Source organism: Somniosus microcephalus, chromosome 6 (assembly GCF_052327205.1).
Source record: "Somniosus microcephalus isolate GS21.2 chromosome 6, FLI_Smic_1.0, whole genome shotgun sequence".
NCBI classification, from domain to species: Eukaryota; Metazoa; Chordata; class Chondrichthyes; order Squaliformes; family Somniosidae; genus Somniosus; species Somniosus microcephalus.
Genome location: NC_140992.1, coordinates 43,406,677 through 43,422,479, shown reverse-complemented (window position 1 = coordinate 43,422,479; position 15,803 = coordinate 43,406,677). Strand labels below are relative to the sequence as shown.

The following is a 15,803-nucleotide window of genomic DNA, read 5'->3' as shown; positions in this document are numbered from 1 at the left end:
ACAAGACGTAACAAGTATGTGGGACAGGTGGGATAGACCAGTAGGTCTTTTCCTGTCTGTCATTTCTCAATGTTTGTATTATCCAATGGGATTTGGTACTTACGAGCTCTGTCAATTGTCGTAGTAATCCTATTTCCTCTGGCAGTGATATTAGTTTGTTGTTACTTGCGATTAGAACTTTTAAAGGGAGATTACAGACGTGTCCCGGTAATGTTGTGAGCTGGTTGCGACTGTGGAAAGAAAAGAGACAAGATTACTCGAGTGTTGTTATTACTTGACAGGCAATGTCAAGTAAGGTTCCCACTCTTGATTGGGATTCTGTGAGCCCTGCTACAGTGAAAAAGGGCAGACTGTTCATGGAACCGTATTCCAGCATGAGTCAGCAGCTTCAGAAAAGAAAATTAAAATACACTTCAACTGGTGATCAATTAAAAAAAAATAACCTGCTGTAATTAATGACAACATTATACAACTAAGTTCCTTGTTTAGGTAATAAATGTAGAATTTTACAACCCAAAATATAAAATTTAAATGGTGGGGGAAGGCAAAGAATGGTCAGAGCGCAACAGTTACAATTTTCTAGTCTGCACGAGCTATCCTTTTGGGTTCAGCGTCACTAGTCAGCCCCCGTAAGCAGATCTTGCAACCCTTGTGCTCTGCAGAGTATTTTTATTGCCCGATATCTAGTTAAACGACACTGCAGCGTTTGACCCTTCAGTGTGTGTACAAACTATGGTGATTTTGCATGTGCCGCCATGTACATTCTCTTCTATCTTTCAGACAGTGGACGTTGAGCACTCTAGTGAGGCAAAGCCAATTGTAAAGTAACAAATTGGTTTATTTTGCATCAAATGAATGAATAAATATAACAACCACCTAGCAAAACCCAAGTATTTTATATTGCCCCTTTTACCATGGAGGACTGGATAGCCAAGCTGCCAAATCAAGCCTTCCTCCTCCCAACTTTGTTTGAGAACCATGGCAACTGCATTACCCATTTATCTAAGCCACTTCTGGTGCCTCTGAATGGAAACAAATTCAACATTAGAGGTGTGAATGTCTGAGGTGTTGAGCAATCTGCATAGTCTCAAACTAATATGGTACACAATTCTGATATGTGCTTCTTCTGGTCCTCATCAACATTTTGAATAACTTGCGTTTCTGGGAGTTAACCCTCTGTGAGCCAAATTTAACGTCACATCATATAAATTAACCCCAAAATTCTTCCAGATCAAATAGGTAAAATTCTCAAAAGATTAGAATGAACCTCACATCAACTGTTCTCTCCCTGATGGTAGTGGGCATCCTCAAGTCCAGTATTATGACTTTACGCAACTCAAGAGGGGATCTTAAAAGTAGTGATTGGAAGATGCAAGGGGCAACTGTCCCAATTGTTGATTCTTATCAGTCCCTTGGGTTCCTGATGGATTTTAACTTTAGGCTGGATGCAGTCCTTTGGGACAGTTGTGGAAGGTGCTTTGCTCATTTTCATCTACCTTCAATGAAAACAAAGGGATAATGCAAGAAAAGCTTGTGAAATAAAAGACACATGTCCAAACAGTTCTCCTTCATGGTTGGAACCTCCCTGACTGCAATGGAAGGGCTTCCTTTGGCTTATGTACGAGTTCCAGGATCAAGCAGAGATGGATTTTTCTTTCCACTCCACTCCAGATAGCCTTGCAAGTCAATGCCCTAAAGGGTAAGTGGTCGCAGCAGGAAGACCACCAGTGCTCTGTGTTGTTCAGCTGCATTGTGTTAACCATAACTCCAGCCGTACCCCTGCACACACCAGAGTATCCCAAAGCCTTTGCTCTTGTTGACTTCTGCCTAAACTCTCTGAATTTCAGACAAGTGTTGGTGCTTAAAACCCAGGGATGATTACCCCAGAGGGATGTGTGTTTTGAAGGGCTGGTGTGCTTTTTATCTGCCAGCCAGTTTTAGTTTTGAAATGATTTAAAATGGATGACCGAAGGTGCTATAATTTGGAGTCTGTGACTGTCACACTGATTGGCATTTGTATTATTGGGAACAGTGGGTAAGGGAGAGGTCAGGTTGCATAGATTAGGCTTGTATTTCCGAGTATAGAAGATTAAGGGCTGATCTACTTCAGGTGTTTAAGATGCTTAAAGGGTTCGACAGAGTAGATTGAGAGAAACTTGAGAGAAAGTCCAGAGCCAAGGGGCATAACCTTAAAATTAGAGCTAGGTCGTTCAGGGGTGATGTCAAGAAGCACTGCTTCAGACAAAGGATAGTGGAAATCTGGAACTCTCTCCCCCAAAAAGCTGTCGAGACTGGGGGTCAACTGAAAATTTCAAAACTGAGATTGATAAGATTTTTGTTGAGTAAGGGTATTGAGGGTTACGAATCAAGGCGGGTAGGTGGAGTTAAGATACAGATCAGCCATGATCTAACTGAATGGCTGAACAGGCTCGAGGGGCTGAATGGCCTACTCCTAATCCTATCCTCCCATGTTCCTCTGCCACGTATGTACTGCTCTTAGTGGCTGTATCGAGGGATAACAGCCTGGAAGCAAATCACTTGCCTGCCATCTTGGCCACAGGACGATGCAATGTGCAGGAAAATGGTGAGGGGCAGAGGAAGGGGAAGGAAAGTATTACAACCATCCATCTGTTCTGTAATTTGATTCTGATTTTGAGGTATAATAGACTTGCTGTAAGGAAGGTTGGTGTGGGAAGTGCAGTTGTCACACTGGTGTAGGGGTGCTCCCCTCTCGAGGTAAGGATAAGACACATGATTGGGCAGAGCTGAATGAGCTTGTGGTGTAGCTGAACTGAGAGAACTTTGATGATGAACACTGGGTGCCAAAGCACCAATGTCCCCCGTAAGCTGCATGGCCTCCTGCGCGGCCTGCCTCCTCCAATACGTGGCCCATTCAAGTTTTTGGGTGTGCGCGGTACCTACAATGTAAAAGCCGGTGAGCGGCCTGCACGGGACCTTGCAGCTGACTATGCAGCTTAACGGGAACATTGCAAAGCACTCATCTTGAATGTGAACTTGTTTGGTTTGTAGGGGACACTCTGGATAGGCTGGGGTTGTTTTCTTTGGAACAGAGGAGGCTGAGGGGAGATTTAATTGAGGTGTATAAAATTATGAGGGGCCCAGATAGAGTGGATAGGAAGGACCTATTTCCCTTAGCAGAGAGGTCAATAACCAGGGGGCACAGATTTAAAGTAATTTGTAAAAGGATTAGAGGGGAGTTGAGGAGAAATATTTTCACCCAGAGGGTGCTGGGGGTCTGGAACTCACTGCCTGAAAGGGTGGTAGAGGCAGAAACCCTCATCGCATTTTAAAAGTACTTGGATATGCATCTGAAGTGCCGTAACCTACAAGGCTACAGACCAAGAGCTGAAAAATGGGATTATGCTGGATAGCTCTTTTTCAGCTGGCACAGACACAATGGGCCGAATGGCCTCCTTCTGTGCCGTAAATTTCTATGAAGTGGGGAAAGAATGTGCACTCCACATTGAGCAATTTGGCAACTCTACCTGTGTGGATTTCTCAGTAACTTTATTTAGAAATTCTTAAGCCTGGTGATAGTTTCCACAAGGATCAGATATCCAGCTGAGCAAAAAACAAAAACCTTTCTCCACTGTTGTACAAAATAGACATCTGAATTAAGTATACGCACAGATGAACAAACTTTTCATTTTGGCTTCTTTCGTAAATGTAGGCGAGGTAACGGGATGTGATGGATAAAATCATAAAAACAATACTTTTTTGAATATTGGCATTCGCAAGCTCTAATGAAGGCAGTTTATCCTTTTTCAACTGGTTAATTGCCTTTCTCTCATTTCCAAATTGCCTCAGTCACATTGACGCATCCCTCAGCCAGGATCCCCTATTGGCTCAGAAGCCAGGAAGGTCACAGATTCAATTCCTGGTCTAGGCAGATATTGTTTATCTCGGGTGCACGATATTGGCCTTCGTGTACAAAGGGAGTTTAAAAAAATCACCAAGAATCCTGCACCAAGTAATCATCTAATGACCCTCATTGGCAAATCTAGGTGTGTGTAGATATCCTATATACCAGAGGGCTGTTAGTAATTCGGAATCATACCCCAAAAAAGGGAAAAAATTGGGAGACGGGAGAAAAGAGAAATGTCACTTTGCTCAGAAATTGAATAAGGTACTTGATGGTTTTAGACTCGTGTTTTTTTTAATTATACGCTCACTTTTAGCTACTTTACAATTTCTTTCAGTTCGTCAAACAAAACCAGACTGCTGGTCTGACTTGAAAAAATATCTGGCTTGCCTGCCTCATGATGGAGTCTATAAATAAAAATGTATACACAGGAAACTTTTGTTTAACCGGAGGTTAAATGTCCGGAAAGCTCTATCTACCGGCAAAATTCAGGAGCCGTTTCCTATAAGTTTTTTTACTTCTCGTTGCTTTTTTTTCCAGTCAGGCTCTGCAAGGTCTAGCTGAAGCTGTTGCTTAGCTAGAGACGCTTTTAAGCTGCGGCCGACAGTTTTGAAGCTGTTGCTAAGCAACAGGGTTTGTTGATTCACACGGAGCTCAAAAGCTCTGTATGTTTTAACATTAGCGCTGGTTTCTACGGCAGTTTTGATGGGACGGCACCAGCTCGGTCCAGTCAGTGCCAGATACCAGAAAGTTTCCTGTACAGTGAAAATTCAGTAACATGAAAAATGCAACATAAAGTAATAGAGACCCTCTTCCTAAGAGTGTGATCACTTTAAGTGAAGTGATTGGTTAAATGACAAACGTGTCCAAAGGATTTTTTTTATATTGGGGAAAAACACAGAACCTAGCAACCCAGAATATTAGTTACCAACCAAATACTTGATCTTTGCTTACTGAAACATTTTCTTCTTTCTGGTTCACAAATAGATTCAAAATAAAAGCAATACCATCTAAATAATGAGGTAATCTTCTGTTATTTATTCAGTATAACCTTTTATTACCTATTATATCTCCTCATTGCTCTACACAGAAATTCACTTAGAAGATTTTTCAAGTTCATATTTTTTTTTAAAAAGATGATGTGGCTATGCATGCTGGATAACAGAATCTGTTTAGATGTGTGGATAGTTGCATGATTTTAAACAAAAAGACTTCTCCATACCTGATGTTTAAGAAGGTTAATGATTGTAGGTTTAAAATGGCTTCTGGAATACTTCGTATACAGTTCTGATAGAGGTTAAGGGTCTCCAATGACACAAAGTGACAAACTTCAGCTGGAATCTCCACCAATCTGTTCTTGGATAGATCTATGAGAGGGGGGGAAAAAAACCAATAAGAAATTACTGCGAATGACTACACTGAGGATCAGAATTGGTGACTAATCAACAGGTCACTAGACTGTGGTAAATTCTGCAATTAAGGACGTCACAATACTGTACAACAATGCACATAGAATAATATAGTCAAAAAGGTGAATTTCAATTAAGTGCATCCGAGTTAGTATGGAGCCACTATACACACGTAGAAGCCCAAAATGAATGATGGACCCCATGCAATCCATTAATGCTTAATACTGTATATAGAAATAACTTTTCTCTCTTGCCTTTCTTTCTGAAAGTCAACAAATATTTGATTAAGTAGAAGCCCTCCCATGGCATTGTCACACCGAGTCCCTCCCATGGCACTGTCACACCGAGTCCCTCCCATGGCACTGTCACACCGAGTCCCTTGCACTGCTGATCTTCATGTCTCTCTTATTCTGCCGCTTAGACATACCTATTTCTTTCCCCATCCCCCGTATACATCTCTTTTCGTCATCCCTGATGTCTCTCTGCCCCAGTGTTTCTTTCTGTCCCTTAAGCTATTTTGTACAATATTTCCCATCCATGATATTTTTTTGTTCGTGTCCGGTCAGTTTCTTTGTTATGATCTATAATCTTCTATCTTTGCCCATCTCTCTCTGTGATTTGTTCCAATTGTCTCTACTGATCATTCAGGGACATCTTCGTCACTGTCCCGGACTTTCGCCTATCTAGGATGTTTATGTTTCTTTTATGTTGTTCTTTGTCTGCATTTTTTCTCTTTTGCTCTCTCTCTGTCTGCGATGTTTTACGCTGATTTTTTTGGGCTCCTTTGAAGTTTAAAGTTTAACTAGCATGCCTTGGCTTATTGGTCAATGCCCTGTATCTGTAGCCCATGTGTTGTTTTTCTTTTGTTGGAACTATACATCCCTCGCTGCCTGGCAAGGACTTCTTTCTGTCCCCCTACCCAGCCGATCTCTTCTGATGCTGGTGGCTCTCTTTGTTGCCCTAGGGTGGGCAGGCTGAAAAGGTTGCGAAAGAAATGAAACAGCCAGCTTGCTGGGAGAGGGTAGGCCTGAAGGCAGAGGATGGGACAGGAAAATAAAGTTTAATGGGTGGGTTGGTTCGAGCAGGGCCAAGAGAAAGTTAGAGAGGGGGGAAGGGAACAGTTGGGAGTGGGCTAGGCTGGGAGGTTAGTGGCAGGAAATGCCGGGGATGCTGAAAGGAAACTATGCCGAGCCAGGGGCAATGGGAGGAGGTGTTCAGAGAGGCTGAAAAGGCTGTTAGGGGATGTGGGAATGCCAAAGGAGACAAAGGGAGCAGAGACAGTGGGGCAGCAAAAGTGGGGCTACAGTGGCAGGCAAAGGCTGCAGGGGCGGGAGCGCGGGATAGGAATCGGCAGAGGAATGGAGACAATAGCTGCCGGGGTGGCAGAGCAAGACTGGGAGAGGTAGAGCAGCAGGGTGGGGCAGGGACCGGGATGGCAGTAAAAGACTAAAAAGATATTTAAAAGATATTAAAAAAATTAAGACAAATGGATAAAATTTAAAATAAATCTCAACTGCAGAGAAGAGGATAAAAAGAAAATGTTGGGCAGACCTGAACGACTCACACTATAGTGCACCAGTAATAGGAGCAGTGAATACAGTCCCTACTACTTACATCATCCACGCTCATGGACAGCCACCTATATTGGGCAAAAGGCACTGCTTAAAATGTTTTAAGTGCGCCGGCTATTTTGAGCAGGTATCACACCTGCTGAGGGCTGTGGCGGAATATGGGAAATGTGGCTGTAGAATTTGGTGGTTCGCTTCACAAGCCCTACTTGTTTACTGCGTCCTTTGTGTATGCTCCAGATATTTGATCGTTTTCATTTTGGATGCGAAAATGGAATTTGGCAGCTTTTGTGGTCGAGCTGCTTGCCTGATTCAGGAGTGTTTGCTGCCTTCTCTCAGTTATTGAACTACATTGGGCTATTTCAGTTTGCAGTTGAAAAGGAAGGTTGCAAGGCGCAAGTTAAAAAAAAATTCAGAGAAATTTAGATTTCAGTAAGAGAAGAGAGTGTAATAAAGCTTTAACATGTAAAGATAACTTCTACGTGGAACCATCCAAGATGGCGGCCGGAGCTCTGACTGGTTCTGAAGCTATGTGAAGATGCTTACAAATTTGGCACAAAGTCACCAGATACTGTAATTAGACGGTTACAAGTTTACAGAGACAAAATCCATATTAAATGTGAACATAGGAAATTGTAATGGGAAACAGTTGACATAAAGTGTAACAAAAATGTGACATGGAGTCAGGTTCTGTAAACAGGACATGCATGCAGATACGAGATTTTTAATGTATCATAGATAGATAATCAGAGATAAGGCATTGCATTGCTGACAGCAGCAGCATACGGGGCTTTAAAGCAATGTTAAAAACCTAAGATTTTACTGCTCTAATGGCCACTTTATGAAATGTATCACACGGCACACTAAACACAAACTTTTTGTGTCAGGTATGGACATTTTTTTAAGTAGTAGTTATGTACCATTTAAAGAAATATACATAAATGCATTATTTTGCAATATTCCGCAAAAAGTGTTCTATCTGCACAATGTAATATAGTTGTGGACGTTGTTCATAGGTTCAGTTGCACAATCCTCAACTGAACACCCATAGTTTAAGGGAATCACCAAATTTTAAAAAAAAAGTTATGTAACAGCTGCTGGACTGGACTCAGCCATGGAATGTAACTTGATCTTGGAATTAGGACTCCATAGTTCACGTCATCAGAATTCTTCAGACATGTTGCAGTCTTGTAATAAACTCCAAAATGACAGCAGAGTTCAGATAAACACACAGCATTCTAACGTACATATCCTAGGCATTATCTAGATGCGTCTTGATTCAAATATAGAAGTACTGTGTAACATTTTTCACACATTCCCAAAATGTTGCAAAATCCAATGATATGCTGATATCAAATTTAATTGGAAATTGCCTGGTAATAAGCACACTATACACTCTAGCCACCTGTTAAGAATAATTTATTAGTGTCTACATATTCCAAAACTGTCAGTGTCTAATTGCTGTGGGTTCCGTAATCCTTTGATGGGGTTTAGGGTTCACAAACATGCTGCATTTCCCCACAAAGTGTGTTGGAATCTTGCATCAATCTACTTGTGTAAACAATAATATTTACTGCAACACCCATCAAGTGCACCTTAATGAATTACTGAAATTATTTGATTACCATGGCATCATCCAGTAGGGCAACCAACTGCGGGGGAACAAAATATCATCTTCGCTCCAGATTATTTCAGGGCTTTTCTTTTTAAAAAAAACTCCCACACTAACTGAGCAAGAAAACAAATAGATCTAGGCCTCCATCACTACCATACTAAAACTGACCAACACTGGACAGATGGCTGTTAGCAAACTGTAGGTGGTGACTCAAGTGATACTTGGGAGGGGGCGAAAACAGATAAAGTGAGACTGGAGAAGTTTCCCATAACAAATTGAAAAATATACATTTCAACCAACATTTAGCATTAAATGCTTCCTTTTGTTTGAGGGCAAGAACCTCCCCTTCCCCAAGTTATAAGGGCCCTTCTTCCTGGTCTCCAAGTAATGCATGAAACCGCCACTAAAAAGGAGGGAGGGGGTAACAACCTGCTACCACACTTCCAACAACGTAGAGAATTACACAGAAATTACAACATGAAAACAGGTTGTTCAGCCCAACCAGTCTGTGTTGTTTATCCTCCACATGAGCAGTTGTCCTAATGTCTTAAGCATGCCCAGTTCCCATATTCCTTTATCTCCCTTACCTTCAACCACCAATTTAACTTATTCTTAAAAGGTTACAGCCTCACGACCCTCTCTGTAAAAAAAAAGTTTCTCCTGCTCTCTGTCCTAAATCTCTAACATTTAATCTTGTATCTAGGCTACTCAGAAATAATCATTAGGAAGTATTCGTGAGTGTTCTACTCCTCTGCCCTGTGGGAAAGTTGTTGACTTCTGCTTGGGACTTCCCGAGTGATATACCTGATAGTTGGAACTCAGAAATGTGGAAAATTGTAGGCACACACTTGTGCCCGATAGTACCACTCAATAATGCTTCAACACTGTCACCTCAAAAACTGTGCTAATATTTATTTTCAAGATTATTCAAAAAATAAAGAGCAGTCCAAAAAATGCATTCAAAATTAAATAAAATGTCAAATAACAGAACCTATCAGCCAACTTGGCAAATATTGGGTCCGGACTAGATTATGAAAGCATTTGGCACTGACTAACTTAGGCTATTATACCAAGGTTCATAGAATATCCTGATCGCGTGCCCCCCCCTCCCCCACCCCACCTCGAGCTGGGTGTCGTCAGTGTACATGTGGAAACTGACGCTGTGTTTTCGGATGTTGTCACCGAGGCGCAGCATGTAGATGAGAAATAGGAGGGGGCCAAGGATAGATCCTTGGGGGACACCAGAGGTAATGGTGCGGGGGCAGGAAGAGAAGCCAGTGGAGAGTATTCCATCACACACCTGACTTGTGCCTTATAGTGAAAAGGTTTTGGGGAGTCAGGCGAGTCACACGCCTCAGAGAACCCAACCTCTGGCCTGCTCTTGTAGCCACAGTATTTATGTGGCTGGTCCAGTTAAGTTTCTGGTCAATGGTGAGCTCCAGGATGTTGATGGTGGGGACTCGACGATGGTAATGCCGCTGAATATCAAGGGGCGGTGGTTAGACTCTTTCTTGTTGGTCATTGCTTGGCACTTATTAGTCCAAGCTAATGTTGTCCAGATCTTGTTTTTTTTTTTTAAGTCACTCACGGGATGTGGGCATCGCTGACAAGGCTAGCAATTATTGCTTATCCCTATTTGCCCTCGAGAAGGTGGTGGTGTTCCCATGCCCTGGTCCTTCTATGTGGTACAGTTTGCAGGTTTAGGAGGTGCTGTCGAAGAAGCCTTGGTGAGTTGCTGCAGTCCATCTTGTAGATGGTACATACTGTAACCACTGCTGCATGTGGGCACGGTCTGCTTCATTATCTGAGGAATTACAAATGGAACTGAACATTGTGCAACCATCAGCGAACATCCTCACTTCTGACCTTATGATGGAAGGAAGATCATTGATGAAGCAGCTGAAGATGGTTGTGCCTAGAACACTGCCCCAAGAAACTCCTGCAGTGATGTTCTGGGGCTGAGATGATTGGCCTCCAACAACCAGAACCATCTTCCTTTGTGCTAGGTATGACTCCAGCCCCTGGCAAGTTTCCCCCCTGATTTCCATTGACTTTAATTTTACTAGGGCTCTTTGATGCCACACCCGGTGAAATGCTGCCTTGATGTCGAGGGCAGCCACTTTCATCTCAGCTCGTTGGTCCATGTTGGACCAAGGCTGTAATGAGGTCTGGAGCCAAGTGGTCCTGGCGGAACCCAAACTGAGCATTAATATTAATGAGGCTTGAGGCCCAATTTCAGTTCGGGTGCACACTGTGGCTGCATCGCCGCCTTAGCACCCCAAACAGAGCGCTGACAAATTTATACCCCATAATCTTTATTTTCTTTTAACTGGTTTAGTTCTAATTTAAAGAAAAGATTTCTTTACACATAAAAATGCTAAAGGTTGTGAAAATATTAAAAGCATTTTAATACAAGGCCATAGGTGCAGAATCAAGATATTTTCTTGGAAAGTAAAGGTAATAAGGGATGCGAATAAAGATGGGGAACTGGTGTGCTGCCATGACTAACAAAATGGTCGAGCATGTTTAATCGGCCACTGACCCACTCCCATTCCTAAGTTTTTGTTGTTTCCTCCCATTTCAACAATTTGTAAGGATATAATTTGAAAGTTATTCCAAATGTGTTTAATTTTGTTTTCTGTGGCTTCTGAGTAATGGCTAAGTGGAGCTTAAAAGAAAACCACATGATTTCTCTGAAAGGACCGTAACAGTAAACATCAGCAATGTGCAGTATGTGCATTAGGAATTCAGAAAATAAACATCCTGCTTGTTGATACCCACAGGGTCTTGTTTTGTACATTTGCAGTGTCTGTGTTTGTGAGCGGGATTGGGTTTCAAACTGTTCCTCTCCGCTGTATACTTAAGAAATGTCTCAGATGCTTTTCTGCTGACTGATGTAAAAGAAAACTACCTCTGGTTTGGTTCGTATTTTGAATCGGAATACTTCTATTCAGAGACATGGGTTGACACAGAATTTTTGACAGTGGTACTATGTTGGCTCCCTTTGACACTTAACATTAGTTTTATTTATCACAACTTGAAAGAATTTCAACGGTTCAAATAGCCATTAATGACAAAATTCCGAGTGTAAACTTGAAAGATGACATTGCTGGGCAACAACAATAACAACTTGTATTTATTTAGTGCCTTCAACATTGCAAAATGTCCCAAGGCGCTTCACAGGAGTATGATAAGACCAAAAAAAAAATTGACACCAAGCCACATAAGCAGAAATTAGGGCAGATGACCAAAAGCTTGGTCAAAGAAATAGGTTATAAGGAGCGTCTTAAAGGAGGAAAGAGAGGTACAGGAAACTTTCTGGTATCCGGCACGGACGGGACATGGTGCCGGTTCATCAAAAATTCCGGCTAACCGAATGCTATAGTAAAAGATACGGAGCCGAGAGCTCCGTAGAAGCAACAAACCCTGTTGCTTCAGAACAATCGGCACAAGTTGCAAGCGTCTCTGTAGCTTAGCAACAGCTGCAGCTACAACTACACCCTTGCACAGCAACAAATGGAGTAAAAAAAGTTACCTGAACCTACTCCTGAATTTTGCCGGTTAACCGACATTTCCGGTTATTTAGGGGCCAGTTAATCGAAAGTTTCCTGTAGTGAGGCGGAGAGGTTTAGGCAGGGAATTCCTGAGCTTAGGGCATAGGCAACAGAAGGCACGGCCACCAATGGTTGAGCAATTATAATCAGGGATGCTCAAAGCGGCAGAATTAGAGGTGTGCAGATATCTCTGGGGGTTGTGGGGCTAGAGGAGATTAGAGATAGGAAGGGGCGAGGCCATGGAGGGATTTGAAAACAAGGATGAGAATTTTGAAATCGAGGCATTGCTTAACTGGGAGCCAAATGTAGGTCAGCGAGCACAGGGGAGATGGGCGAACGGGACTTGGTGCGAGTTAGGACATGGGCGGCCGAGTTTTGGATGTCCTCAAGTTTACGTAGGGTACAATGTGGGAGGCCAGCCAGGAGTGCATTGGAATAGTCAAGTCTAGAGGTAACAAAGGCACGGATGAGGGTTTCAACAGCGGATGAGCTGAGGCAAGGGCAGAGATGGGCGATGTTATGGAGGTGGAAATAGGTGGTCTTAGTTATGCCGCGGTTATGTGGTCGGAAGCTCATTTCAGGGTCAAATATGACACCAAAGTTGCGAACAGTGTGGTTCAGCCTCAGACAAATGTTAGGGAGAGGGATGGAGTCAGTGGCTAAGGAAAGGAGTTTGTGGCAGGGACTGAGAACAATGGCCTTGGTCTTCCCAATATTTAATTGGAGACAATTTTTGCTCATCCAGAACTGAATGTCGGACAAGCAGTCTGACAATTTAGAGACCGCAGAGGGGTCGAGGGAAGTGGTGGTGAAGTAGAGCTGGGTGTCGTCAGCGTACATGTGGAAACTGACTCTGTGTTTTCAGATGATGTCGCCAAGGGGCAGCATGTAGATGAGAAATAGGAGGGCGCCAAGGATAGAACCTTGAGGGACACCAGAGGTAACGATGCGGGAGTGGGAAGAGAAGCCACTGCAGGTGATTCTCTGACTACGATTAGATAGATAAAAATGGATCAGGCGAGTGCAGTTCCACCCAGCTGGACGACAGTGGAGAGGCTTTGGAGAAGGATGGAGTGGTCAGTCATGTCAAAGGCTGCAGACAAATCAAGAAGGACGAGGAGGGATAGTTTGCCTTTGTCACAATCACAAAGGATGTCATTTGTGACTTTGATGAGCCGTCTTGGTACTATGGCAGGGGCAGAAACCTGATTGGAGGGATTCAAACATGGAGTTCCGGGAAAGATGGGCATGGATTTGGGAGGCAACAACACGTTCAAGGACATTGGAGAGGAAAGGAAGGTTGGATGTTGGGTCTCATGGACAAGATGAGCGCGGAGAGGTCATGAAGGGACATCGGAGAGAAACTGGAAAAAGATGCGAGTTCAGGGATAAGGGCAGGAAGGAACCTTAGAGGAAGTTTGGCCCGGTGGGCTAGGGGAAGGAAGGGAAGTGGCAGAGGCAGCTGAGCGAATGGTCTCAATCTTAGAGACAAAGAAGTCCATGAGCTCCTCACACTTGTTGTTGGAGGCGAGGGTGGAGGAGACAGGGGAGAGGGATTGAAGAAGATGGTTAGCAGTGGAGAATAAAAGCCGGGGTTTATCTTTGCATTCCAGAATGATTCTGGAACAGTGAGTAATTTTGGCAGACGAGAGCAGGACCCGATAATGCTTTAGGTGGTCCAGCCAGATCTGGCGGTGAATGGCTAAACCAGTTGTCCGCCATATCCATTCAAGTCTGCGTCCCTTGGACTTAAGGGAGCGAAGATGAGGGTCGTACTGGGGGAACGGCCAGGGTGAGAGAGAGTAATGGTTTTAATAGGGACGAGAGCATAGAAACATAGAAGATAGGAGCAGGAGTAGGCCATTCGGCCCCTCAAGCCTGCTCCGCCATTCAATGCAATCATGGCTGCTCATCCAATTTCAGTACCCAGTCCCTGCTTTCTCACCATACCCCTTGATCCCTTTAGCCTTAAGAAATATATCCAACTCCTTCTTGAATATATTTAATGTATTGGCCTCTACTGCCTTCTGTGGTAGAGAATTCCACAGGTTCACCACTCTCTGGGTGAAGAAATTCCTCCTCATTTCTGTCCTAAATGGCCTACCCCTTATCCTTAGACTGTGACCCCTGGTTCTGGACTCCCTGACCATCGGGAACATCCTTCCTGCATCTAGTCTGTCCAGTCCTGTCAGAATTTTATAAGTTTCAATGAGATCCCCTCTCATTCTTCTAAACTCCAGCGAGTACAAGCCCAATCGACCCAATCTCTCCTCATACGTCATTCCTGCCATCCCAGGTATCAGCCTGGTGAATCTTCGCTGAACTCCTTCCATGGCAAGAACATCCTTCCTCAGATAAGGCGATCAAAACTGCACACAATACTCAAAATGTGGTCTCACCAAGGCCCTGTACAACTGCAGCAAGACATCCTTGTTCCTGTACTCAAACCCTCTCGCTACGAAGGCCAACATGCCATTTGCCTTCTTAACCGCCTGCTGCACCTGCATGCTTACCTTCAGCGACTGGTGCACAAGGACACCCAGGTCTCGTTGCACTTTCCCTTCTCCCAATCTATTGCCATTCAGATAATAATCTGCCTTTCTGTTTTTGCCACCAAAGGGGATAACCTCGCATTTATCCACGTTATATTGCATCTGCTATGCTTTTGCCCAATCACCCAACCTGTCCAAATCATCCTGGAGTTTCTCGGCATCCTCCTCACAGCATACACGCCCACCCAGCTTTGTGTCGTCTGCAAATTTGGAGATATTACATCTAGTTCCCTCGTCTAGATCATTAATATATTGTGAATGAATAGCTGGGGCCCAAGGACCGATCCCTGCGGTACCCCACTAGTCACTGCCTGCCACTCGGAAAAAGACCCGTTTATTCCAACTCTGCTTTCTGTCTGCCAACCAGTTCTCTATCCAAGTCAATACCTTGCCCCCAATCCCATGTGCCTTAACTTTACACGCTAATCTCTTATGCAGGACCTTATCGAAAGCCTTCTGAAAGTCCAAATACACCACATTCACTGGTTCTCCCTTATCTATTCTACCAGTTACATCCTCAAAAAATTCCAGTAGTCAAGCACGATTTACCTTTTGTAAATCCATGTTGACTTTGTCCGATCCTGTCACTGTTTTCCAAGTGCTCCGCTATTACATCTTTTATAATGGACTCTAGCATTTTCCCCACTACCGATGTCAGGCTTACTGGTCTGTAATTCCCCGTTTTCTCCCTACCACCTTTTTTGAATAGTGCGGTAACAATAGCTACCCTCCAATCCATGGGTACTGTTCCAGATTCCATCGAATGCTGGAAGATGATCAGCAATCCATCAACTATTTCTAGGGCCACTTCCTTAAGTACCCTAGGATGTAGATTATCAGGCCCTAGGGATTTATCGGCCTTCAATCCCATCAATTTCCCTAACACCATTTCCCTACAAATACTGATTTCTTTCAGTTCCTCCCTTTCATCAGACCCTATGTTCCCGACATCTCTGGGAGGTTATTTGTGTCCTCCTTTGTGAAGACAGAACCAAAATATGTATTTAATTGGTCAGCCATTTCTTTGTTCCCCATTATAAATTCCCCTGATTCTGACTGCAAGGGACCTACGCTTGACTTTACCAGTCTTTTTCTCTTCACATATCTATAAAAGCTTTTACAGTCAGTTTTTATGTTCCCTGCAAGCTTACTCTCATATTCTATTTTCCCTTTCTTAATTAATCCCTTTGTCCTCCTTTGTTGAATCCTAAACTGCTCCCAA

The 15,803-nt window shown here is 43.4% G+C and overlaps 1 protein-coding gene across 10 annotated transcripts in view; it reads right to left on the bottom strand.

Moving 5' to 3' along the window:
* Positions 1-15,803, bottom strand: part of lrch3 (leucine-rich repeats and calponin homology (CH) domain containing 3) — a 157,933-nt gene that overhangs the window by 96,140 nt on the left and 45,990 nt on the right. For all 10 annotated transcript variants that reach the window (XM_085990089.1, XM_085990086.1, XM_085990090.1 and 7 more), the window contains exons 2-3: positions 5,106-5,250; positions 104-230 (exon numbers count right to left, since the gene is read on the bottom strand). In XM_085990089.1, coding sequence (XP_085846215.1) covers positions 104-230; positions 5,106-5,250 — 272 coding nt within the window. The remainder of the gene's footprint in view (positions 1-103; positions 231-5,105; positions 5,251-15,803) is intronic.